General features: G+C 36.5%; 3 protein-coding genes across 3 annotated transcripts; 1 reads left to right on the plus strand and 2 right to left on the minus strand.

The window, feature by feature from the left end:
• Window positions 1-1,188: 1,188 nt before the first annotated feature.
• Window positions 1,189-4,149, minus strand: LOC120160142 (protein YELLOW LEAF 1, choloroplastic-like). Its single transcript, XM_039170578.1, has 5 exons — window positions 3,973-4,149; window positions 3,557-3,648; window positions 3,303-3,460; window positions 2,728-2,806; window positions 1,189-1,665 (listed from the first exon to the last, which is right to left on the minus strand). Exons 2-5 carry the CDS (start codon window positions 3,603-3,605, stop codon window positions 1,469-1,471), a joined length of 483 nt encoding a protein of 160 aa, XP_039026509.1. The 5' UTR covers window positions 3,606-3,648; window positions 3,973-4,149; the 3' UTR covers window positions 1,189-1,468.
• Window positions 4,150-5,239: 1,090 nt separating this feature from the next.
• On the plus strand, window positions 5,240-10,737 carry LOC120160470 (protein PAT1 homolog). The gene is made up of 5 exons (XM_039170885.1): window positions 5,240-5,451; window positions 5,986-6,131; window positions 6,365-6,421; window positions 6,987-7,050; window positions 8,629-10,737. Exons 1-5 carry the CDS (start codon window positions 5,406-5,408, stop codon window positions 10,704-10,706), a joined length of 2,391 nt encoding a protein of 796 aa, XP_039026816.1. The 5' UTR covers window positions 5,240-5,405; the 3' UTR covers window positions 10,707-10,737.
• A 1,688-nt stretch (window positions 10,738-12,425) lies between these two features.
• On the minus strand, window positions 12,426-26,337 carry LOC120160589 (G-type lectin S-receptor-like serine/threonine-protein kinase At1g11330). Its single transcript, XM_039170969.1, has 6 exons — window positions 24,996-26,337; window positions 24,401-24,554; window positions 24,099-24,307; window positions 23,238-23,453; window positions 22,743-22,893; window positions 12,426-12,734 (listed from the first exon to the last, which is right to left on the minus strand). Exons 1-6 carry the CDS (start codon window positions 26,330-26,332, stop codon window positions 12,426-12,428), a joined length of 2,376 nt encoding a protein of 791 aa, XP_039026900.1. The 5' UTR covers window positions 26,333-26,337.
• Between the last annotated feature and the right edge of the window lie 1,343 nt (window positions 26,338-27,680).

Here is a 27,680-nt window from a genome sequence, read left to right on the forward strand (position 1 = left end):
TGGGTGCCAAGTCTTTGTATTTCAGTGCTAGAAAAAAAAATAGTGGGATCAAACTTACCAACCAAACATTTTAATTATTCAATTTAAATTAATCGATCAATGAATCGAATAATTTATAATTTTACAAAAATTAAGACAAGTACAATGATGAGAGGCATATCCCACAGGATGGAAGGGCTTGGTAAAGTGCTTTCGTCGTATATGGCTTAAGTAATGTGCACGTGAATCTCTTTGTCACTCGGCTAAGCTGCTCAATCGTTCTCACATGGCCTCTTTCTTTCTATTTGCTTTTTTCACTAAATAAAAGGGGAAAATTTAGGGTTTTGATCAGACATTAGTCACATTTGTATATATTGATACGAGAATATTGACATATATTTGTATGTGTGTGAATACATGTACGTCACTCATATTTTGTATATATTGATACGAGAATGTTGACATATATTTGTATGTGTGTGAATACATGTACGTCACTCATATTTTGTTACGTCATTCTACATTATAAACTATCACATCAACATTATAAATCGTTATGTCAATACGTGAATCACCATATCAATATTATAACAATCAACGTTACTTTCAGTTAATCAAGGAGTCAAATTAATTGTTACTCAATTTAAAAACAATATTAAATTAAGGTATTCTTCAAAAATTCGAAAACTTATGATTTCATTAAATATTTTTCTATTTTGGGTGCATAAATATATATAGTAACATATCTTATCTTAAAAATTAATGTTTACATTATCGGATACATAAAAATAATAATTAGAATTGGTCAAGGAAGGAAATTGTTTTTGAAAGAAATAATAAAAAAATTAGGTTGCAAGTGCATGTTTGATAGGTCATTTTGACCTAATTTTGACCGACTTTCAAGTTCTTTCCATGAATTTCGGTGAACTTCTTCTTTGGCTTAATTTGTCCAAAATGTCACATTGCTTATGACATTTTTCCCTCTTGGAATGTTATATTCTAAACGAAAACGGTGCTCTTTGGCATATTAAGCTCGTGTAAAATTAGGGTTTAAACCTGTTTAAAGGTCATATAAACATAAGGTTTGGAATGAAAATAAGTTGATTTTTCACTTTGGGTATTGGTTCATCTCGACCCAAAATCTATAACTGGATCAAGACGATCCATCAAACGAACTTTATTTGTTGGATGATCTATAATTATCACTTTCAACTTTCTACAAGACCCGCGACATACTCTTGACCCTAGACTGAGATAAGTCTCCCCTCAGCTAAACTTTTTAGGACATACAAAATCCGACAATCGATACCCAAATCCGAGTAAAATAGCTTCTAGATCTGCCAAATTCATAAAATATATGGAGAGAATGCATGATCATACTGCTAATAATACAAAAGCCATATCCACTGCCATGTCAAGACCACAAATACTACAGTATGAACAGTAATATGCAATAGGTTCCAAAGCTCTTCTCAATTAGCAGTCTCTCTCATCTTCTTTGACTGCCCCTGTAGTCTTCTTCGCTTTCTTTATCCTTTAAGAAGCCTAGAAATGCGAGAAATCCGAAAAGGAAAAATCCACCAGACCAGTTGCCTCCACCGCCTCCCCCACCGCCGCCACCACCGTCATCATCACGGGGTGGAAATCCAGAATCACCATCATCCAGCTGCGGCGACTTCTCCTTTGCTGCGTTTCAATAGAACATGTTAAGCCAGTTGGATTTTATTAAAAAATTATAAGGTTTTGTACCCAAAGCAAAAGGAACAAGACCAAAGCTGCAAATTTCAAGCCAATCGGATATCTACCACCATTGGTAAGGAAGTCCCTCATATACAGGGATCCATCCCTAGCTCCAGAGAGCTCAAGTGATTGTCACTAGGGGTGGGAATAGGCCAGGCCAGGCTTTAATAGGCCTGGGCCTGGCCTACAATGATTTGTGTAGGCCTGTGGCCTGTCAAAGACTTTTATTTAGGCCTGGCCTGGGCCTGTTTAAAAGTCTGGCCTGTTTAAAAGCCTGTTTAACAATAAACATTTAATATTTTCAGTTTAGCCATTAATTTTAGAGTAAAATCCCTATTAAGTCACTCTAACTTAGTACATTTTACAAAGTAGTCACTCTAAATGGCCGGCCTATCAGGCTTATAAGGCTTTTTAATAGGCCTAAGCCTGGCCTGTTTAGTTAAATAGACCTTTAAAAAGGCCTGGGCCTGGCCTGTTTAGTTAAATAGGCCAGGCCAGGCCAGGCTTTATACAGGCCATTCCCACCCCAAATTGTCACCAGGAAAATAGTACACCAAAACTACGGAAAAGAGTAACATAAAAATTGCTAGAGCTCACAGTGAAATCCAGGACAATGGCATGCCATGTACATCATGAGAACATAAATGTTTATCACATCAATAAGATATTTCAATAAAAAGGAGCATTGTCAATGCTTCTAGCCAACAAGCAGCATCTGTATTCTTATGTGCCAAAACCAAATAACAGTCATCCTACTGAAGCTGATGGAGCATGAAAGTGCGTGCAAGCATCAACACACAATGGCTAAGTTTCTAAAACTAGAACGAGATGATGCATGTCTATCATCACCCCTTTCAATTATTCAGGCAAAATCAGTTAACCCACCAGAACCTTCCCAACCGCAATCAAACTTAAGGCAGGTGACTAAAATCCAACAGGAAAATCACAAAAATGAATACATCTAACCAATTATTGCAAGCTATTTAAAGTGCATATGCTTGTTATTACAGTGAACAGGAGCTAGGGTGATTGTTGGTGCTTCCCGAGTAACGGTTTGAGTTTGCCCCGATGCACTACAAGTTGCATTCTGCGGGAAAATGAAACCAAGTCAGAAAATCCAAATTCCAGCACCATCAAAAGTCTAGTTTGAGCAAGTATAAAGCAAGACACACATATGCACACAAGTTTCAATCAGATTCGCTAAATTTATTTCATGCTTTAATGCTGCTTATGCTAGCAGATGGTACATATATAAAGAGTTTTGGATTATGTTAACTACTATAAAGGAATCCATTTCCTCCATAAAAATAAAAAGGGACAAAGATTCGCTAAATTTATTTCATGCTTTAATGCTGCTTATGCTAGCAGATGGTACATATATAAAGAGTTTTGGATTATGTTAACTACTATAAAGGAATCCATTTCCTCCATAAAAATAAAAAGGGACAAAGATTCGCTAAATTTATTTCATGCTTTAATGCTGCTTATGCTAGCAGATGGTACATATATAAAGAGTTTTGGATTATGTTAACTACTATAAAGGAATCCATTTCCTCCATAAAAATAAAAAGGGACAAACGTACCAAAGCAGCAGCAGCACATACAATGGATAAAGATTGGTTTCTACGCCTTCTAACAATAGGTTGTAATTGCAAGCCAAGTCCCCTTGGCCGAATTCGTGCGGGAATTCTATCGGCACCACGGCAGCCATTGCCTTTAATTTGTGGCTCTAAACAATGTCCTGGCGAAAACAATGACGAATATTATCATTAAAATATAAGAAATTCAAATGAATGACAAGAAAATTCCAAGAAAACCAGCTAGAACAAGATCATACCGTTAGATAATGAAGGCAGCAAGGAGGCAGTAACACTAGTAGTCAGCATTTGCAGATAATAATAACAAAAGCTATTCGGATAAGAACAAAACCTGAAAATATATGAAAGTTTGCATCTCTTAGATTGTATCGAAATTTATAGATTAAAAATAATGAAAGCCCATATTTTCACCCCATTTTCAGCACACGTGCATGGATTATAATTAACAATCCAATAGGCTAAAACTAAAAGCACACAAAAGAAAAAGATATAAAAAATGACCCAATTCTTTTTCCTAATTACCAACAAGAAAAACAACATCAAAAGGAAAAATTGAAGTGATAAAACCGAATTAATTAATGGATTAAATCGAAATTAAAATGACCATCCATGGAATTGAATATAATAAAAATTACCAAAGGAAAAAAAAAGAAACCTTGAAGAAGCTGCTGGATACGATTAACCCAAGTAAGCAAAGTTGCCGACTTTAAGAAGGAACGAGATCTGGGAATTGCAATCCAAGTCGAGGAAGACGAAGAACGGGGCTCAATATAAATGGGGTAGGGGTATAAGAATGCATACAATTTGCCGACTTTAATGTCTGGTGTGGGAAACTAAAAACCTGGACATGGAGGAGAATAGGCCAATGGATCGGGCCTTGGATACAAAAGTTTATAAATTCTGCTCATTAGAAATAATTTTTTATTAGTTCGAAACGATTATAAATTAATATTAGATTAAAAGATTATTAATTATTTGATAATGAATATTCAAATATTTTTATAATGATAAGCTTAAATTTAAGACCTTTAAGAATAACAACTATCTCTCTACCCATTAAAATCGTTTAATTCATACCAATTATTTTTTTAATAAAAATTAATGTAAATATTTACTAAAATAAATCATATTTTAATAATATGCATTAAATTATACATTACTGAACAATAATTTAATTATAATTATAGTTAAATTCTTTATTCATCCCGTAGAATTAATTTTTTGGATATAATTTTTTTTCAAATTTTATGATTATATAGTGATTATATGAATTTATTTTTTATATAATTATCGGTATCTGATTTATTAATCGATTAATTCGGATCAGATATTGCAGAGACAATTATAACCTTCTCAACACAATTTGTTTCGCAAATATCATGATTTGAATTCCTAAAATTATTTAAGAAATTTAGTGTCACATCTCACTAATCAAATAGATACTAAATCAAATAGTTGTTAGTATATGGATTCAATTCTTATTCTAATTGGTTTCAAATTCATTTGTAATTTTTAGGAATCCACAATACTAATGTTAGCTGAACTATACATAATCAATAAATTTAATTAATTTATTTAAAATTAAATATATAAAAATAAAAAATTTCATTTTTATAAATAGAAAGCAAATGATTATTTATATATTATATATAAGTTAAGTTTACTATCTTATAATATAACAACCTGTCAAAAAAATTAATCTAAAAAATTGGAAAATTTAAAGTCAGAAAAAAACTAACAAAATTAAAAATAAGTATATAAATCCTAATAATAAATAATTAACCAGCCCTTTGCTATCTCTTCTTTAGGGTTCCTTTCTTTCATCAAATTGTCTCAATAATTTGGACTGGAAAAAAGAATTTAAAGGGGGGAAATACCCTATTTCCTTTAGAATGAAATAATGCTCTACCTAGATCTCTTTTTATTTCTGCCCTTTATCGTTGAATTCCCTTTCTTTTATTTTTTTTTTTAAATTTTAGATTTCAGTTTTGTTTTTAAGAAAACGCTAGATCGAAGATTCAGTTAAATTATTCATGTTTTTGTTTCTGGGTTTTCACTATTGAATGGCGATTTTAAATTGTTTATATAATGGATGCTTCTGAGAATCCTGAGCGAATTGGCGATACTTCTACAGGTTTGATATTCGACTCTTATTCCTTTAATTTACTCAATATGTGCTTTTAATGGGATAAATGTGTTTTGTTAGTTTGGTTTAAGCTAGAATTTTTGGTTGTGTTATATTTAAATTTTAAAATTAAGATTTTTTTTGGCACATATGGAAAACTACTGGGCCTTTGGCAACATAAAGTGTGGTAAATCGATAATTGCATTCGTTTCAATTATCCTATATCTTATCTGTCGCCAAGGAGATGGAGTCTCAAGCTCTAACTGTTGCGATATCCCTTTGGGCATACAGTACAAGTGGCTTTTGTAGCGGTTGTTGATTGCTATTTGGGTTCAAGACACAGGAAAAAATAAGACCCTTTTTTGTGTGGTTCCTATGTTTCTGTATAACTTCCTTTACTGGAAAAAAGGCTGAATTAATGTTTGTTTCAGTTTTTTTCTTTCTTGTCTGAATTTATCTCATTTTTATGTTGTGAGTTTTTCCTTATACTTTTTTTATTGAAGTGTGTTTTTTTAGTAAATTTTTCTTTTTTCTATGATGCAGGAGATGCAGTATTCGATGCATCGCAATATGCTTTTTTTGGGAAAGATGTTCTCGAGGAAGTTGAATTGGGGGGATTAGATGATGACGAGGAGGAATTACCTGCAGTTGGACTTGATGATGAGGAGTTTTTGTTTAATCGAGAGGAGGTTAATGTTCTTGTTTCTTTTCAGTTTTCTTTATTGTTTTAGTTATTTTTGTGAATTTATGCATAGCAGGACAAAATCAGTGGTTACTTGTTTGAAAAGAAAACTGCTCCCTTCTGAGTGAAGTGTTTCTGTTGGCACATCTAACTATCTTCAAGCATATCATTTTTCATATTTGATTTTAGCATAATATCCGTGTGCTAGCTGCTTTATCTAATTTATTTTTATATTTGCAGGGTGAAGTTTTGAGACCCTTATCAGACATTGATGATCTTGCTAATACATCTTCAAAGGTTAATCCACTGCATAATTACTGTATTTTGCAACTAGTGAGATAATCAAAGTTCTTTTCCACTCCTGAGGATTTGCCCCTAAACCCACATTTACTGTTAGCATTAGATCTTATCCCATTCTGAGTGAATTAATGGGATAAAACCTTGACATTTATTGAAGCACATCCGTACTTTTGACTTTTGAGCTTGTATTTGTCTGGTTTCTTAAGATAAACAAGAGATATTTTACCAACTCCTTTTCATAATGATCTGCTAGTGTGCTAAGAATATTGATCCTCCAAACTTTTATTGCAACTCTAAATAAGGGCACTAGCAGCTCTCAGAATCTTTGCTTGATATATTGGGTTATTTTTTATATATGAGAAATTTTAACTTATTAAAATTTGTCTCCTTGTTTCTCCAAGATCAAATCTTTGGACTGTAAATTAGTCATAAAGGACGGAGTTCCTATCGTTTGTCAAAATATTTCTTAAATCATAAATCACTAGATGTATGCGTGTAACTTGGTGGTTAGTTCTAGCATTTCTTTAGCGATTGCTGATGCTAGCTTGTGATGTTGTTACAGTTGGACACAGCTTTTAGTGGACCAAGAGGTTCGGGGATAATTGGTGATGGGGGATCCAGACAAAGTGAGTTTATTAATCTCATCACTTTCTTCTGTTATAAGTGGTTGATGATTGATGTTGTTGAGGTCCTACATTTTCTGGATTTGTTTCTTGCAGATGTCTTTGATATGTTTTAGCATTAATGCTGATTGTTGAACTTTGATAAAAGCGTCTTTTACCTGTTTGAAGTATTCACTAGCTGTATGTTCCCAAATTTTTAATGGACAGTTATGCTCAAGTTTGGGAAAACTATCATATGTGGATAGGTAAATAAGATATTCCGGGATCAAGTGGAAGATATATCTGGAATTGGAAATTATTTTGAGTTAACTGTTTTTAGAGTGTTTTTGGTGGTGGTTATTCCATAGCTAGAATAAAAAGAAACGATAAAACGTCGCTTAGGTTTATCAAGATTATGATTGAGTTATTTGGTAGGAACCCATTTGTTGTTACATTTGATGAGACTCCTATAAGGATGTTCATCTATATACTTAGGTGCAGTGGACATGCTTTCCTTTTGAATGGCATAGTTTCCCATTGAAAACGATGAAGGCAGCCAATAGTTTTACTAAAAGTCTGTGATGTAATTCCCTTTTTAATAGGGAGTTGGTGGTTAAGGGTTTCCTTAATTTTGTCTAGTCTTGTGTGTGTTTCAATTGTGTTAATTAGATATGGAAATTTTGCATTTGCGTGTATCTTAAGCATCTGAGTCTGAATGTGGAACCTCTCATCTTCAAATTGAACCTTTGTAGATGACATGAATTAATGGGATAAAATAATAGCTTGCTCTGATTGAATTGAATTTTTTTATCTTTTAATGGCATATTCCTGTTACATGACTCTAAGAAATTAATTCATGTGATGCTCACCTCAGTTGAAATCAATTCTGACAATGCTCACCCCAAGCAAAGACTTAAGTACTAAGCAGGAATCAGATCGTGCTGTAGACAAAACAATTAGTTGTGAGTATAACATTGGTGGCCTTCTTAGCTCATGATATTCATAATTTCGTATTCTTAATCAGTTAAAATGTTGTTGAATCCAATTATTATTGGGATCTATATCACTAGTTTAGTTTTATTTTAATTACTGTGATTGGGTTGAGGCAATGAGTTGCGACATGTGCAAGGTGCACTTTTGGGGCCTCTTACATTATCAGAGTGAAAGGCACCGAGTCCACTCAAGCATCACACACATATATTATAATGATTTTTTTTAAAAAAATCTAATAAACATAATGTTAAAAATATGATCTATACATAACCCTCATTTCAAAGTTGAGTTCCTCTTTTAAAGGAAGAGTTAAGAATCACCTATTAGTGGTGAATGCTCAGGACACTTATTCCTTTGCCTAATGTGTTGATGGTGCTATAATATTATCATAGCTATAATTAATTAAGAGTACACTAGCTGAAGGTTTTCTTTGCTATCATTTTTAACAGTAGGTTGTGCATGAATTGTACTAATTATTTTTGCTGTTGTAAATGAATATCTAGGCAGTAAGACCCTACATCATAGTGAAGCGACCAACTACACAGACCAACAGACATACATGCAAGATAATATCATGCCAATATTGACATTTTTCTTATGTTGTTGAAGGTTCATCTGCTGCAGAATGGACACATGGGGAGGAATTTCCTTACTGGCTTGGTCAGCAGCCACTTGGAACTGAAAGCATTCCCGAAGGGAAATGCCGGTCAGCACAACCCTTGGCCAATTTGGAACCAATGCATATCTATAGGACATCCTCATACCCCGAGCAGAAGCAGCAGCTTCCGCCACAGCAACAACATCAATACCGTCAAAATTTCTCTAGCGAACCAATTTTAGTTCCAAAATCTTCTTATACTTCATACCCTTCCCCTGAGGGCAGATCTCCTCAGGCTTCACCGAACCAACATGCTGGACACCTAAATATTCCTTATATGGTTGGTGGGCCACGGATGGCATCTTTGCCAAACCTATCTGCCTTCTCAAATTCTCAGCTTCAACCGCCTGGCTTATGTCGTGGGCCACCTTTTTGTGGGAATATTCCTCAATTTGCTCCTGGCCTGTCTGTCAGTAATCAGCCGTCAAATCAATGGGGGAGCCAGGCAAAATTGTACGGGGATGATTCCTGTATTTTGAACAATATGTTGCAAAAACAGTTATCTAATCAAAATGGTTTGGTTCCTCCACAATTAATGCCACAGCTGCAGTCGCACCTGCAGAGACTGCAGCATCCTTCTCAGCCTTCAGTTGGCCAGTTTTCAGGGATTCAGTCACAATTATTTAATCCTCATCATTCTCCTTCCCCATCTCAAATGAACAAGATTGAGACTATACTTGGCATTGGTGATCTGAGAGATCAAAGAGTCAAATCAGCTCAGAAAGGTAGGCAGAATCTACGGTTTTTGCAGCAGTGTTTTGACAGCGGTAGACTGAAGAGCAATCTTGGGTGGCCTCAGTTTAGATCCAAATACATGTCAACTGATGAGATTGAGGGCATTGTCAGAATGCAGCTTGTTGCAACCCACAGTAATGACCCCTACATGGATGATTATTACCACCAGGGTTGTCTTGCAAGAAAATCTGCTGGGGCAAAGTTGAGACATCATTTCTGCCCTACTCAGATTAAGGACCTTCCTCCCCGAGCACGTTCGAATTCCGAGCCTCACGCTTTTCTCCAGGTTGATGCTCTTGGGAGGGTTCCTTTCTCTTCAGTTCGCAGGCCTCGCCCTCTTCTTGAAGTTGACCCTCCAAATTCATCTGTTGTCACCAACAAAGATAAAAAAGCTTCTGATATGCCCCTGGAACAGGAACCTTTGCTTGCTGCTAGAGTTACTATAGAGGATGGTATATGCCTTCTTCTTGACGTCGATGATATTGATAGGTTTTTACAGTTTAATCAGTTGCAGGATGGTGGAGCCCAACTGAGACAAAGACGACAGACTTTCTTGGAGGAGCTGGCAACATCACTTCAGTTGGTTGACCCACTTGGCAAGAATGGTCATACAGATGAGCTTGCTCAGAAGGATGATCTTGTGTTTTTACGGATAGTTTCCCTCCCCAAAGGCCGGAATCTACTTGCAAGGTTCCTTAGGCTTCTTCCTCCAGGTGGTGAGCTCATGCGAGTTCTCTGCATGTCCATTTTCCGTCATTTAAGGCTCTTGTTTGGGGCCCTTCCCTCTGATCCAGGAGCTGCTGAAACTACTATTAACCTTGCAAGGGTTGTTTCCTCGTGTGTTCATGAGATGGATCTCCGTGCTCTTAGTGTTTGTCTTGCATCTGTTGTTTGTTCCTCAGAGCAGCCCCCTCTTCGTCCCATTGGAAGTCCTGCTGGAGATGGGGCATCTTTTATTCTGAAATCTGTTCTTGATAGGGCAACAAAAATTGTGACTGATTCTAGAGCTGCTTGCTATTATAATACGACTAATCTGCCCCTTTGGAAGGCTTCATTTGATGAATTCTTTAACCTTCTTACTAAGTATTGCATAAACAAATATGATACTGTGATGCAGTCCGTGCGAATGCAGGCCAAACCAAGTATGGCAATTGATGGATCAGATGCTGCGAAAGCTATTAAAAGGGAAATGCCAATTGATCTCTTACAAGCATGTTTACCCCACCTTAATGACCAGCAGAAAAAGCAGCTTTGGGATCTCTCTCAACGGCCTATGCTTGTAGGGCAGTCATGATACATAAGCAGTACCTAGGAGAAGTTCTAATACAAATGTGTTCGAGACAGCAACAATTGAAGTACACAATAAGGTGCAAATGATGCCAAGGCTGAAAGGAATTCAATTAGCTATACCGTTCCACACAAATGTGGCTATGATGGAGCGTCAACTGTGGTTCAGGTGAAACACCAAAGATAACTTTTTAAGTAAAGGCCAATTTCCTTTGAGATTTTAGTTTTATTACCTGTGTTTTCACTTTCATCCCTTGTTTTTGCAAAACATTGAAGTGGCTTATGTGTACATAAGCAGTACCTAGGAGAAGTTCTAATACAAATGTGTTCGAGACAGCAACAATTGAAGTACACAATAAGGTGCAAATGATGCCAAGGCTGAAAGGAATTCAATTAGCTATACCGTTCCACACAAATGTGGCTATGATGGAGCGTCAACTGTGGTTCAGGTGAAACACCAAAGATAACTTTTTAAGTAAAGGCCAATTTCCTTTGAGATTTTAGTTTTATTACCTGTGTTTTCACTTTCATCCCTTGTTTTTGCAAAACATTGAAGTGGCTTATGTGTACATAAGAAGTACCTAGGAGAAGTTCTAATAAAAATGTGTTCGAGACAGCAACAATTGAAGTACACAATAAGGTGCAAATGATGCCAAGGCTGAAAGGAATTCAATTAGCTATACCGTTCCACACAAATGTGGCTATGATGGAGCGTCAACTGTGGTTCAGGTGAAACACCAAAGATAACTTTTTAAGTAAAGGCCAATTTCCTTTGAGATTTTAGTTTTATTACCTGTGTTTTCACTTTCATCCATTCTTTTTGCAAAACATTGAAGTGGCTTATGTGTATAGAAACTTGCTAGGACGTTTTCCCTTTCCTTGGGTCCTCACCATATATTGGAGCTTATTTAGACGCTCTGTTGTGAAATTTCTGGTATGGAAATGTTAGTTGGTTAGCATGTACAGGGTTTGGTACAGATAACCTGTGTTCCGGCTATTATTTCCCGACGAGGCCGGACGGATCCTGTCTTGGTCTCCCTTGTCATAGTTGCTGCTCTGCAATGCCAGCAGACACCGGTTATCGGCAATTGTAGCCCTATTAACGGGAACGTTGAAGCTTTTGATTTGATCCTTTGAATTTATTTTTATAATCCTTTTTTTTCTTTCCCATCATTTTGTCGAAGAGAAGACTGTTTATATTATATATATATCAGTGCAGCATTTTGATATTGGTGTTGATCCAAAGGCTCTCGTTCTTTGTAGCTAAGGTGTTGATCCAAAATCATATTTGAATACCTTTTTAACATGTTTCCAAATTTTATATAATAGGTACACACAGGTTTAAATTTTGATTCAGCTTGCAAGCATTTACCGGGAAAAAAAAGAAATCAGCTTTTGAGCTACTCGATTTAAGCATTAAGTTTATGATCAAAATAAAGTAAAATAATAAGAATATATCAAGATATAACACTAAAAATGGCTGTCACTTGTTCCCATATGTAATGGGGTAAGGGGAGGTAAGATAGTAAGCTGCCCCCAACACTAGATTGAGAACAGTTTTCGTAAGGTCTCCAAATTATAAAATACCCTTCGTGGGACTCGATTTCACGATCTCAAGGTTAAAAACCTTGTGCTCTACCAACTGAGCTGGATAGTCATCTCATATCAAGATATAACACTAAATTCTCATTTATTTTTACACCCAAAAAATGGTTAATTTACATCTTTATCGGCCATTAAACTCCGTAAGAGTAACATTATTGAGTGAAAACCTATCTTCAACATCTTGGCTAGTTGGTGTTGGTGTTTGAGTGAATGCAGGTTGTTTTGGAATGTTGAGATCTAAAATCTCACTGTTAAGCATTAAAACAACAGTTGACATATTGGGTCTATCTTTAGCAAATTCTTGAACGCATAGCAATCCAACATGTATGCATCTCCTTATTTCTTTCTCGTACTCTAAACCCGACTCTGAACCCGAAACCACCTTGTCTACTAAACCCCAAATGTTGTTTTCCCTCCACAATTTCCATGCCTGCAAAGAATGAAAAACTCAAAGCTTCAGTTTAATTTAAGAGAAAATCGCCTCAGTGACCAAAAAAAAGTTATAATATACGATTTTAACCAACTTTTTTTGGATTTGCCAAAATGACCAACAAATTCGCAACGCGAAATAAAAATCGCAACGCGATCCCCAGAATCGCAAATCAGTTTCCAGAATCGCAAATCAGTTTCCAAAATCGCAACGCGATTCTTGAAAATCGCTATGCGATAGTACAAATTCGCATTGCGATTTTCCATAATCGCAACGCGAATATGAAAATCGCAACGCGAACACATAAATCGCAACGCGTATCCGTAAATCGCAACGTGTATCCGTAAATCGCAACGCGTATGGGTAAATCGCAATGCGTATCCGTATATCGCAACGCGTATCCGTAAATCGCAACGCGTATCCGTAAACCGCAACGTGTATCCGTAAATCGCAACGCGTATCCGTAAATCGCAATGCGTATCCGTAAATCGCAACGCGTATCCGTAAATCGCAACGATAATCCGTAAATCGCAACGCGTATCCGTAAATCGCAACGATAATCCGTAAATCGCAACGAGAATCTGTAAATCGCAACGATAATCCGTAAATCGCAACGAGAATCTGTAAATCACAACACTGAAATTTTGGGTATATAACACTGAAATCATAAACTAAATCCCTAAATCGCAACTCATTCCATCTCCATCTATCACTCTCTCCGGCGACATCCGTTCCTATATCCAACGACATCCTTCCCAATCCGGCAACAGGTTTTAGTTTCGCAGCTCGTCTGTTTAGTAAATTAATTTACAACCATGAAATCATCTAATGTTGATCATGTTTGGATAGATTTGTGTTTTGGAGGGTCATGGGATAATGTTCATGGTGTTTTACAATATATGCCTTTACCCATGAATCTTCAACTAAAATTGTCTTTACAAAAGTTAACTTATGAAACTCTAATGCTACGTGTTTCAAATAAATTGAATTTAGAGCCCCTAAGTGGATTTAGGCTATCTTATCAGAGAAATGGTAAAGTTTATTTGTTAACCGACAATGAAGATGTTGAACGATTCATTGCTTACATTAGTGTTTCACAAGATGATGTTACATTGTATGTTGTTGAACCTAGAAGTAGTATTGTTGGGTCAGTAGCGGGTAGTAATCAACTAAGTTTTTCTCAAAACCCACAACCTTTCTCTAATCCAAATCCCAATCAACTTTCAGCACCAAATTCCGGTTTTCGTATTGACCAGTTAGACGATGATGAGCCAACAGAAAAAATTGTGAGTACTAGTCAGTATTCGAAATTTGGTCTTGGTCAATATCCGGACTTTGATATTGGTCAATACACGGATTTTGATGATGTTTCAGAAGAAGAAACAGACCATGCGTGTAATGATATTGATATTGGTCAATACCCGAATTTTGATGATGAAACAGCCGTTGCCGAAGAATGTAATGTTGATGATAATGAGGAGGAAGTTACGACTGTGAATGAACATGTTGAACATCCATTCTGTAATTCATATAATCCTGAAGAAGAAAAAGAAGAAGAAAAAGTCCCCGAAGAAAAGAAAATGCCACGGGCGTATAACTGGAATATGCCAGAATTACTTCAGATACCGGAAGAAGAGTTGATAAAGAAAGCAGTTGATTGTTACACAAAAGTTATTCGTATCAAGAAAGATGATTGTTTTGATACAAAGGAAGACTTGAAGATAGCTTTATATACGAAATGTGTGGAAGATGGCTATCAACTAAAAGTTAACAAATCAAGCAAAGATCGTTTCGAAACAAGGTGTATGATTGACAAAAACTGTACGTGGCGTATGATTGCAAAGAGAATAAAAGATTGCAAAATGTTTCAAGTTAGGACTTTTATTGATAAACATACATGTTCAAGAACCCAAGTTTTTCCTCACCATAGACAGGCAAACAAAAAGGTGTTGGGTGGTTTTCTGGCTGAGTTAATGTTTTTGAATGGCAGGGTATATCGGGGACATGAAATTATGACTGACATGAATGCTCGGTTCAAGATTAGTATATCATATTCTCAAGCTTGGAGAGCCAAATGTTATGCCTTGGAATTGTTGAGGGGGTCGCCAGAAGCATCGTTTGCCCAACTGCCGGCTTATTGTCACAATTTAAAGCTGAAAAATCCTGGGTCGGTAACTCATATCAAAACAGATAGAGATGGACGCTTTGAGTTGCTGTTTATCGCCATTGGTGCTACGGTTAGTAAATCAATATAATTTTGTTGACTCATTTTTGTTAGTTACATGCATTTCACATTTAAATGATTATATTTCTTGTGTATATTATTTTGTAGATTCGTTCGTTTATTACTTGCATGCGCCCAGTTATTATAGTTGACGGAGCACATTTGAAAGGTCGATACCTTGGAGTAAACTTATTAGCAGTAGCCATGGATGCTAACAATGGGATATTGCCAATAGCTTACGGGGTTGGCAAATCTGAAACCTCTGATTCATGGACATGGTTTATGGGGCATCTTAGGGATTGCATAGGTCCTATTAGCAATCTGACAATCATATCCGATAGGGCAAACTCAATTGACAACGCTGTTAGAAGGTGTTTCCCAGATGCTTTTCATGGACTTTGTGGTGTTCATTTGTATAGAAATCTAAAATCAAGGTCTGCTGGTATAAAAAAGCACAAATGGACATACTGGAAGGCTGTAAAAGCTTATCGGGAAGTGGATTTCAATAAGCATATAAATTGTTTAAGACGTGTTTTGCCTCAGTGTGCTCAAACACTAGAAGATGTCGGGTTTGAAAGATGGTCAAGAGTACATCAACTTGGAGCAAGATATGGTTTCATGACGTCTAATAGTGCAGAATCAATCAACGCTCTAAGTCGTCATTCCCGGAAATTACCCATTACTATGTTAATGGAGTTTTTTCGAGCCTCTATTCAACAGTGGTACTACAAGAAAAGAAACCATGCAGGTATTATTTCTTTGAATTCGTAACTTATCATATTTATATTTTTACTAAGTATTGTTTATTTAAATTTACAGGAACATTGGAACATCGTGTTACACCATGGACTGAAAAAAGATAACGAAACGTGTTGTGAAGTCAACGTCATGGAGAGTTGAACCATGTTCAAACACTTTGTTTCAAGTACTGGATAATAACTTAAATGGGCTAGTCGATCTAAATGCAAAGACGTGTAGTTGTATGAAATGGCAAACATCTGGTTATCCGTGTGGCCATGTTATAAAAGTTGCTCTTCATTTAAACCAAGATGATTCAAGCGCATACGCTATGGATTGCTACACTACAGAAGTTTATCGACAGACTTATGCCGAGATTGTCTACCCTATTCCACATCCTTCTGAGTGGGACATACCAGATGACTTACAAACAGTTTTGCCACCAGCCATGGACAGAAGGCTACCTGGCCGACCAAAAAGTCACGATCGTATACCGTCTAAGGGTGAAGAGAAGAAGAGATCGACATGTAGTCGGTGCAAGGAAAGTGGTCATACAAGGTTGACATGTGGATCACCAGTGCCATCAAAATCATCTTTTCCTCTACCAAAATATGGATCCTCATCAAAATCCAAAGCTCATATGGTGTCAAGCAAAAGGCAATCATCTTTAAAATCCCAATCACGATTGGCTTCACCTTTTGAGACTGTTAACTTAGGTGATTTTTAAATGCAAACGTTGTATTATGTGGATTTTATGTGTGAACTTTTAACATTTTCAGTTGAATTAATGACTCAGGCCAACCATTTTGACTTAACCAACTCTTGTTATTCAGTTGTTATCACTATTAGGCATGCATTTGACTATCGCAACACGGAAAATACAATCGCAACGCGAAATGAAAATCCCAACATGAAAATCGCAATGCGGAAATGAAAATCGCAACGAGAGAATCGCAATGCGAAATGAAAATCGCAATGCGAAATGAAAATCGCAACGAGAGAATCGCAATGCGAAATGAAAATCGCAATGCGAAATGAAAATCGCAACGACAGAATCGCAATGCGAAATTAAAATCGCAATGCGAAATGAAAATCGCAATGCGAAATGAAAATCGCAATGCGAAATGAAAATCGCAACGAAAGAATCGCAATGCGAAATGAAAATCGCAATGCGAAATGAAAATCGCAACGAGATAATCGCAATGCGAAATTATAAACGCATTGCGATTTTCATTTCCGCATTGCGATTTTCATTTCGCATTGCGATTCTCTCGTTGCGATTTTCATTTCGCATTGCGATTTTCATTTCGCATTGCGATAGTCATTTTTGCCTTCAACATAATGCAGATTGAAATCAACAAAATCAACCATTACATTTCAATCAATTAAACAAGCACAAATAAGAATTATGTTCGCATCAATTACACAAATCAACTTTTACAAATCATCTTTTACAAATCAATTAAACAATCAAAAAATAAGCAATAATTCTTATTTCCGATCATCTACTATTGAATCAACTTTTACAAATCAATTAAACAATCAAAAAACAATCAATTAAACTATTGAATCAACTTTTGCAGCTCGACATCATTTTCACGCAGTTCACTTCTGAGATTAACCTGCAGAAACCAAACATTTGTTCAAACAACACTTTCTACACATCTAAAACCTACAAACAGCAAATTATTGAATTCTAGTTACTTAACCAAACATTTTCAAACCAAAAGTATATAAACTTACCAATTGTTTATGGACATTTTTATAACGCGGATGCAGGTAGGCAGCGTCTCGTATATATCGATTTAGCCATATAATGCCGAAACCACAAGCCTACTGCAGCTTTATCTCTATCGGTGGGAGGTAGATACTTGATGCTTCCCGTCGTCAAACGCTCCAACGCCAAGCATACGAGAGGACCACAATCTCCTCTGGCTCCGCTCGTTTGTTGTGGCGCGGTCTCGTCTCTAATAACTGTAATATTGAGCTTCTTTGGCTTCTTGTTTCCAGAACGAGTCCAATAATTGATCGCATCCAAGAATTTAGCCAAATGAGAGCTCCATCCCTTAATAACATCTCTTAAATCAGACAATGATATGTAATTTATCATGCTGTCATACACTATTGTCTTAAGGGATGGGAGCTGAAGCTCGACGAGAATCCAATGTTTACGTTCCAAAACAGGGATAAACACCTGCAATCATAAGTAATAATTCATTCATTTGCGCACTTATTTCATAAAACCTTTAAACTCAATCTAAAATAAATACTAACCTTATCGACCTCCCACCATGCAGGATAAAGTTTAGCTTGTCCATTGCCCAAATCAAATGATTCATCTCGTGCATTCTTCAAGTGAACGGCGTGAAAAGACGTCGGCATTATTGTATATCGTATATTTTTATTTTTCTTAAGTTTTCTTATTATTAGAAGACGTGTCACCCACGCATCGATATGCTGTTTTACAAAAAAAGACATATATTAGTGACTTACATAAATTTAAAAAAAAAATTAATCAAATTGAAATATAAGAAAAATATAAGACTTACCCCCCCATCGAAATAGCCATTGTCTTCGACCCCTAATAATACGCCCCACCAAGGCCGTTCAAGCAACAAAAAGATATCATCGGTGAGCTTGCATATGTCAGTGAAACACCCCTTGCTCCGCTCATGTAGATAAAAATCAACTGCGGTCTTAGCCCAAAGGGTGTTATCCAAAATTGTGTCCGGTAGTTGTTCCCTCTCCTCTTCAGATACCGGTATGGTACTGGCCGGTAACTCATACGAGAGCCAACTTGAATCCATCATGTCCGGCACGTCAGAGGGTTTCTCAAGAAGCCTACATATGACGCCATGTGAATCGGGCTCTTGAATGGTGGGAGGGACCTCTTCAATGATGACAGTGGCCTCTTGAACGGTGGGAGGGGACTCTCGAGGAATGATATGGGGGGCCTCTTCAACGATAGGAGTGGACTCTTGAGGGATGACAGGCGAGTCGGGCTTCTTCTTGCGGTGTCTTCGCACTATTGGGGTGTACGGAGACTTAATAGCACGTGCACGCTGTCTGATGCGTGAACTCCGTCGTGCAAGCATAACCCGACGTAAAGCATCCACTCTATCGGGCCGCTAAATAATTAAATACAAAAATCAGTAAATAAACAGACATGATATTTAAACAGTGAAAACAAAGACAAATATGTTTCAAACTTGCATTTTATTCACCCAAGTCATTATTCTATCATAGTTCACAAAATGCATCAGATAACAAAGAAAAATATGTTTCAAACTAATACCCTGAAGTTAGTATTTGTCTTTGTTTTGTCTATTGGTTGAAGTAATGCAATCCATTCAAGTTTCAATTTGCAGAAGAAGAAATAGTTTACTTTCGCAACACGAAACTTAAAATCGCAACGCGAAACCAAAATCGCAACGCGAAATGAAAATCGCAATGCGATTTTGGTTTCGCGTTGCGATCTTGTCGTTGCGATTTTGGTTTCGCGTTGCGATTCTGTCGTTGCGATTTTCATTTCGCGTTGCGATTTTGGTTTCGCGTTGCGATTTTAAGTTTCGTGTTGCGAAAGTAAACTATTTCTTCTTCTGCAAATTGAAACTTGAATGGATAAATTTACTTTCAACCAAAAGACAAAACAAAGACAAATACTATTTCACAGTGTTAAAGAATACACAGTTTAGCAGAATTGGCAGCAACCGAACAAATTTACTTTCAACCAAAAGACAAAACAAAGACAAATACTATTTCACAGTGTTAAAGAATACACAGTTTAGCAGAATTGGCAGCAACCGAACAAATTTACTTTCAACCAAAAGACAAAACAAAGACAAATACTATTTCACAGTGTTAAAGAATACACAGTTTAGCAGAATTGGCAGCAACCGAACAAATTTACTTTCAACCAAAAGACAAAACAAAGACAAATATATTTCACAGTGTTAAAGAATACACAGTTTAGCAGAATTGGCAGCAACCGAACAAATTTACTTTCAACCAAAAGACAAAACAAAGACAAATACTATTTCACAGTGTTAAAGAATACACAGTTTAGCAGAATTGGCAGCAACCGAACAAATTTACTAAGCAATCTAAGTGAAATGGCTAATCTAAGTGAAATTACGAGTAAATTTATCATTAAGTTAAATATGGAAAATCTTAAACTTACCTCGTTGCGTAGAGTATGAACCTCATTCTGCAACGATACTATCATCTCACGTAGAGCGGCAACCTCACCACGTAAAGTTGACACCTCCACACGCCATGCACCATCGTTATCGCGTAGAGTACCGATCTCCTCACGCAAGGCATTGACCTCATCACGTAACTCCCTTGACTCATCCCGTTGAGGTGGAGGTGGAGAACAGGGAGATAGGAGTCGTGGCATCTTTGCCGGTCGCCTATCATGAGGTGATGGTGGAGAAGAGGCTCGATGATGTGACGGGATAGGTGATGGCTCTCGTTCTAGAGGTGTATAGTCGGGTCGATCGGGTGATGGCTCTAGGTGAGGTGATGGCTCTCGAATTGGAGGAAGTGGATGCTGCTCATCATCCGTGCCATCAAAAAAATTCTGACTAGCTTGCCACCAATCAGTGGCAAGCTCTTCCTCCGTGGGTGTCAGTCTTTGTAATGGAATGTTGGCCTCCTAAAATATAAAAACTCAAACAAAGTTAAACGTCTACTATTAATAACTTGTTTATATATTATATGAAAGTATTTGTGTTAACTTACATTATTTATTGTGGCATATGGTATTAAGTCTTCCCAATCCAACAGAGTTTTCCTCTTCCAGGAAATAGCCCTGGGAATATCATTTGACGTTTTTATTGCATATGTACGCATGCTGGGGAAAGCCTCGAATATCCAAATCTACAAACAATATAATAACAAAATTAGTAATTGTTAAAAATTTAATTATAATTTTAGAAACATTATATAGAAATTCTTACCTTAAAGGCCCAAACAAAGCCTGACAAAGTGTATTTGGACCCATCGCCCCGCAAACTTTTGCGGTCATCAAAGGCAGACGACAACTTAGTCCAGGTAGCTTTCCATATATACGAACCCCACGGAAACAGATTCCATGCATTCAGGTCCTCTACCAATATTATTAGCTCCCGATGAATAGGTTGTCTGGCCTCTCTGCCTAAAAAGCCGGCATACACAAGTAGTAGAAGGCATACTCGGACAACATCGACGTCTTCCATCCGAGTGAAACCAGCTTTCTTATTAAATAATTTCTTCAGGTCGTCGACATGTAGGTTCGGCTTCTCCATTGACTCATCCGGAAAAACCCGGGATAACCATGATGGGCGGGCGATATGACGAGTGTACCGGCCTACATCATCGTGTCCGAATCGTAGACCAGTGATTAAGCAGAACTCCTTCCGCCCAAAGCAAGTATACGCTGGTGGAAAATGAAACCATATCTCTTCCTCACCACGTTGTATACTGTCGGGTAGATTTGATGTCATGGTCTGAAGCCACAAATGGGTCAAATTAGCATCTCCACCCGGATGCTGTACTCTCAGCCATGGCCCGAAGCAGGTTTCCTCAAACAATTGTCTTTGAGCAGGTGAAAGCTTCTTTGCAATTGTAGTGGCCAGGCTGACTTTATTTCTCAAGGTCAATTGAGCCGAAAAAAATTTCTACAAAAACAATAAACATACCAAGTTAGATATACCAAAAACTACACTGTGAAGATATACCAAAAACAATAAACATAAAAAGTAGTAGTTTATTCTTGAAACTAAAATTTGCAACACTGTTTTGTCTTTTGGTTGAAATGAAAATCGCAACGAGAGAATCGCAACGCGAGATGACAATCGCAACGAGAGAATCGCAACGCGAAATGAAAATCGCAACGAGAGAATCGCAACGCGAAATGAAAATCGCAATGCGATTTTGGTTTCGCGTTGCGATTCTCTCGTTGCGATTTTCATTTCGCGTTGCGATTCTCTCGTTGCGACAGTCATTCTCTCGTTGCGATTTTCATTTATCTCGTTGCGACTCTTCTGCAAATTGAAACTTGAATGGATTGCATTACTTCAACCAAAAGACAGAACAAAGACAAAGACAAATACTAACTTGAAAATCGCAACGAGAGAATAGCAACGCGAAATGAAAATCGCAACGACAGAATCGTAACGCGAAATGAAATCTAAGTGAAATGGTTAATCTATTATTGAAATGACCAGTAAACTTATCATCAGTTTCAATATGAAAAACCTACAATAATGCAAACATTTCAAAATAAAAATAATTAAAAAACTAACCCTCGGAGGTTGATTTTCCATTTCTGAATATTGTGAGGGATTTCTGACCGTGAATGGTTGTGAGGGATTTCGCCGGAGATGGGGACGGAAATCTTCGGAGATGGGGACGGATTTCTTCGCCGTAGAGAGTGAGAGATGGAGATGGGACTGAGTTGTGATTTTAGGTTTTAGGTTATGAGTTGCGATTACGGGATTTTGTCTTAATATTCTTTTTGTAATTTGAAAATAAAATACGCGTAGCGATTATAATGGCGCTTTAAATATCGCGTTGCGATTTACGGATACGCGTTGCGATTTTATGTATTATCGTTGCGATTTACGGATACGCGTTGCGATATACGGATACGCATTGCGATTTACCCATACGCGTTGCGATTTACGGATACACGTTGCGATTTACGGATACGCGTTGCGATTTATGTGTTCGCGTTGCGATTTTCATATTCGCGTTGCGATTATGGAAAATCGCAATGCGAATTTGTACTATCGCATCGCGATTTTCAAGAATCGCGTTGCGATTTTGGAAACTGATTTGCGATTCTGGAAACTGATTTGCGATTCTGGGGATCGCGTTGCGATTTTTATTTCGCGTTGCGATTTTGTTGGTCATTTTGGCAAATCCAAAAAAAGTTGGTTAAAATCGTATATTATAACTTTTTTTTGGTCACTGAGGCGATTTTCTCTTAATTTAATGAAGTTTTCGCTATCAAAGCCTGAAACAGCATTTCAGTTCAACTCTTCTTCATGTTATAGACTTACATATTCCAGTAGGCTAAGATGATGCTCGTTGTTGTAAAAGCTTGTGTTCTTTTTTCCACTAACAATCTCTAGTAATAGAACCCCAAAGCTGAATACATCTGATTTCTCCGAAAATTGCCCTTGCATTGCATACTCAGGAGACATATAACCACTGCATTTCAACATAAAACAACAAAAGATCGGTCACAATTAGGATTTAAGCATGAACTCTTTTAAACATCGTGATATCAATCAGGTCTTTCCGTCAGTGTAGTAATTAATTCAGTCGTTAAATAACAATTCAAATTCGACATCTTTTAAAACAATGAATCAAATCGTAAGTACGTGTACTTATCATATGAACAATTTAGATCTAACATGCAGACAGTACACACATTAACAATGCAGCTCATGTCCACATCAAGATTGAGATACATGAGCTGCATTGTTAAGTGAAAAGATCGGATTAATACGATATTGATATTTTAAAATTTGAATGAGAAAATTGAAACTTACTAAGTTCCAACAACCCTTCTGGTGTTAGCTTGATTCTGATTGCCTCCGAAAATCCTGGCCATCCCAAAATCTGAAATCTTAGGAATTAGGTCTTGGTCAAGTAAAACATTACTTGCTTTTAGATCTCTGTGTATAATCCTCAGTCTCGAATCTCTGTGAAGATAAAGCAGCCCTCGACTGATTCCTTCAATTATGCTGAACCGTTTTCCCCAATCCAAGACTTTTTGTTTAACTGCATCTACATCATTGATTATACAATTAAATCCTTTAATCATGGCTTTAAATTGTACAATGGAAGATGATAAAAAGAAGGGTAAACTACACCACGAGTCACTCAATTATTAATTCAGTTACAAACTGATTTTTTAAAAAAAAAATAATTTAATCACTCAATTAAAATGTTGTTATAAGCAGACCACTAGCTGTTAGAATTAAAACAAGCGTCAAATACGGTATGGTATAATAATAATTTTAGTCTCAAAACTTGTATATTTTATTAGTTAGTACAACTATTTATATTTTTAAAATTCCATCAATCTAGTTCTTTGTTGCGATACTATCAAACCTAACAGGTCAATCAGATAGAAGCAATAATTGGATAACTATATTCTATTATAAAGATTATACATAAAACAACAAGAAGCTAATGTTAAATTGTTATTCTACTAATAAAATAGGATATCATTTATGTGAGAAGAACAAGAAATTTAGGAAAATAACAAATAATAAATTGATAGCGTTTTAGATATGAACAGTTAAATTTATTAAATTGTTTCAAATTAAAATTAAATTGATAAAATATATAAATTTTGAGGACTAAAATTGATAGAATGTATAAGTTTTGGAGCATAGATTACTAACCAAAGAGAAGCATCCAAACTTGTGTTGGGCATGAATTCGTACACGAGCATCTTCTCTTCTCCTTCTACACAGCACCCAAGCAATCTAACCAGATTCCGATGTTGGAGCTTAGAAATCACCACCACTTCGTTCATGAACTCTTCCAACCCTTGCCCCGAAGATTTCGACAATCTCTTCACCGCTATTTCCTTTCCATCCGCCACTGTTCCCTGCACACTCCAAAAGTCACCTCAGAAATCTTGCTAGAAAATATAAATGTCGTTTGACTGACGAGTGACGATTGATCTGCTCATTGTTATTACCCTGTAAACTGGACCGAAACCGCCCTGGCCCAGCTTCTTCTTGTGGTGGAAGTTGTCGGTTGCGGAGGCGAGTTCTTCGAATTTGAATAGTGGTAACTCCTGCTGGAGCTTAACTTCGATTGAATAGTTGAATTGATGTTTTCGATTTTGTCTCCTTCCTGGATTTAGAGTTCAGAGAGGCAAAGAATTCAAAGTTACCTATATTGTCACAATACCTATAAATCGAGATTCGATTTATTTATCCTTTACGGGGAAGAACATCGAGTTATTCGAGTATGATTGAGTATTATTGAATTGAATATAAGCAATTCGAGCTCGAATGATTCTATTTCAAGCAATGAATGTAGAGAATGGAGTTCGAACTTCTCACCGTTTTTAGCCATCCAACACCATAAGAAGAGTGCAGAAATTGCAATGATGATTATGCCCACAATTGGTGTTGTAAGAACAATGACCTTACTTTTGTCTTTCTCTTTACCTGCAAATCGATAGACTAACGTAGGTATTGATTGGTTTAACTGAATTGATTCAATATTAATCAATTCGATTAATTAAGTCAATTAACTGACTTTTTGTGTGATGAATTTATTTAAGCAGATCATTAACGCAATTTAACAAACACGTGGTCGACATTAACACATCCTTAAAGAGCTCCGACAATGGTAGACGAATGTAAAGATCCACTCCCCCAAATGGACATTTCTGCACATCAATCACATCTCCACTCCAATACATGCAACCGATGCCATCATCATACGCATAAGCCACACACGAACAGTCCTTCATGCACCGATCTTCACACCCGCCGTAGATTATCGATGACCGGTTGGGAAATGCCGGCACTTTCATCATTTCCATCTTCAAAAACCCATCATTTTGTCCCGCTTCACCGCCATTGTTATCGTCTCTTTGGCACTGCAAATGGGTAGTCCTAACGCACCCACTACTCCAATTCCCTCGACGCCATTCCTCAACATTCTTAGGCTCAAACCCCTTCAAACAGTTGCAAATGGGTCGTTTCGTTGAGTCACAGACCCCAAACGCACCGCATTTCCCATAAATATCACAGTCGTTAAAAAGAATAGGGTATCCGTTTACCCACTCCCCGTTGCCATCATCCCAATAGCGTTCCATAAATCTCCCTTCTGGGTCGAGTTCATAGTACTTCACCATAGAATAATTATCTAAATCAAAAGTGTAATAATACGTTTGCTCTTCACCATCTGCATCAACATAAAACCCCTCGAGATAAAGACTATCCATACGTATCAAGCCAATAAAGATACGACCATTCCATGGGCCGGTCCTAAAGTAGAGCTGGTTGTTGTTCCAAACGACGCTCTCTGGAATATTGAAAGGTTCAAGACCAAGAGAAAAGTTACCATCAGATGGATCGTCAGGGCCTTTCCATGATCTCATCTGCACTTTCTTACCCTTTTTTACATCGGTGCTGATCTTCATGGTTTCAATGAAGGCATTTGAAGGGTGTTGAAAACTCTCCCACAAGCTTGCTCCATTGTCATCGCCATTGTTGAGGACAAGGTTTCCACTATCTAAAAGCTGGGCAGTTGTATTAGGGACTAAACCGGTAACATTTGATGACCAAATAATCTCTGATTTTCCATTCAAAACAACGAGATTTCCATCGTCTGATATCCCGAGAATCCCAGAAAAGTCTTTTAGGGGCTTGTTTTTGTTTGCTACCCATACAACAGTTTGTACCGGGATTTGATTGTACAATATCCCTACATAACGATTGCTTGAATTAGCAAAGCTGAAGAATCCCAGCCTGAAAACTTCACTCTTGGAGATTATAACTTCAGGGTCTCTGATGGATTTTGATGCTGTCAAAGTGTCTGTAGCAGTGCCAAATTCTGAGTAAAAACAAGAGATTAAAGCTACTAACACAAAGACTACAATGGTTTTCCCCATCACTTCTCTTTGCAGAGAACTTTGAAGAAACGCTATGATTTAAGAAATGATATTTGAGAGGATTAAATTAAAATGATGTCAAATTGTACATAAGGTCCCTGTACTATGGCTTCTTGATGGATTTAGTCATTCTACTATAAGTTCACCTTCTCTCGTTATCTATTTGTTGATAGTAACAATGTGTGTTCTGTCGATTGAAGATGATTCAACTCTTTTGATTTACACAAAGAGTTGTAATAAATAAGGATACGATCGATGATCAGTTAAAGAAAATAAACAATGTTCTCTATCTCTAGGTAAAGAGAGAGGTAGAGGAAGAAGTCGAATCCCCTCCTAATTTAGGCTGAGGGGTTTTATATGACCTTTATTATTAGTGTCATATCTAAAGTTATGATGATGGCTACTCGTAGGTTGACATGATAAATAAATATGATTATCTGAAAATAGACTATGATGACAAGAAGTCGGAGAAAATTTGAAGGATGTACAACACTCTTGGAGAGTAAAGAACTCCATAAGCTTCAAAACTTAATAAACGAAAGAATATCACTAAAATATAAGCTTCAACGCTTAATAAACGAAAGAATATCACTATTCTAAGTTTTTAATTAACATTGGTATCAGGTTTAATCCTTCTTTATAATCATTATTTGATGGAATCAACATAAAAAATTGACTTGAAGACTAAGATACATAATTTCGAAAAGTAGACAACTATAAAAGAACTTAATTTGTAAAAGAAAATGCATAGTATAAGGACCTCTTACAAAATAAAGCGATTTTGATATGATAGAATGATCTTCATGGCAGCTGCAAATGTTTACTTCAAGGTTTTTATTTCATCGTTTGACTTTGAACGTAATCTCCCTTTGACTTTGGGGTTTGAAAGTCAATTCCCATTTGACTTCTTACATACGGCAATAATGGTTAAATTTTCAACGAAAAAAATATTCAACTCGCGTGGATCACCATGTCCACTCATATTTCATATTTTTTGGGGCTAGGATAATTAAAAGATTATAATGAACTAAAAAATCGTAATAATTTATTATTTTTATAAAACGTTGATAATTAAAATTTTTAGTTGTACACTTTTTTAGGATTGTTGAATGGGGGTGTACAAACTGGTTAAAGAAATTATTGTTGTTTCTAGAAGTTATAAGTTCGAGCACTAGCGACTACAATGGTGATATAAAGCGTTCATTGTCAAATGGTTGAGAATATTTAAAAAGATACTACTTTGAAATCACTTTTAACTTAATAAAAAATGATTATTAGATGGGGGAAGTAAAAGGCTGAGATTAATTTATTATTTTTTCAGAGAATATATAAAAATTAATTTATATTT

Source organism: Hibiscus syriacus, unplaced genomic scaffold, assembly GCF_006381635.1.
Source record: "Hibiscus syriacus cultivar Baekdansim isolate YM2019G1 unplaced genomic scaffold, ASM638163v2 tig00111392_pilon, whole genome shotgun sequence".
Lineage (NCBI taxonomy): Eukaryota > Viridiplantae > Streptophyta > Magnoliopsida > Malvales > Malvaceae > Hibiscus > Hibiscus syriacus.

Bases quoted from the DNA above. Each gene is read 5' to 3' on its own strand.
- LOC120160142 (XM_039170578.1), bottom strand. From the start codon at position 3,605: ATGCTGACTACTAGTGTTACTGCCTCCTTGCTGCCTTCATTATCTAAC. The intron at 2,807-3,302 runs GTACGTTTGTCC...ATTTTCCCGCAG, and splicing joins TATGTGCTGCTGCTGCTTTG to AATGCAACTTGTAGTGCATC. The intron at 1,666-2,727 runs GTAATAACAAGC...ATTGAAACGCAG, and splicing joins CACCCTAGCTCCTGTTCACT to CAAAGGAGAAGTCGCCGCAG.
- LOC120160470 (XM_039170885.1), top strand. From the start codon at position 5,406: ATGGATGCTTCTGAGAATCCTGAGCGAATTGGCGATACTTCTACAG. The intron at 6,132-6,364 runs GTTAATGTTCTT...TTATATTTGCAG, and splicing joins TTTTGTTTAATCGAGAGGAG to GGTGAAGTTTTGAGACCCTT. The intron at 6,422-6,986 runs GTTAATCCACTG...ATGTTGTTACAG, and splicing joins TTGCTAATACATCTTCAAAG to TTGGACACAGCTTTTAGTGG.
- LOC120160589 (XM_039170969.1), bottom strand. From the start codon at position 26,332: ATGGGGAAAACCATTGTAGTCTTTGTGTTAGTAGCTTTAATCTCTTGT. The intron at 22,894-23,237 runs GTAAGTTTCAAT...GTTGAAATGCAG, and splicing joins AGAAGGGTTGTTGGAACTTA to TGGTTATATGTCTCCTGAGT. The intron at 12,735-22,742 runs GTAAGTCTATAA...CATTCTTTGCAG, and splicing joins ATCTTAGCCTACTGGAATAT to GCATGGAAATTGTGGAGGGA.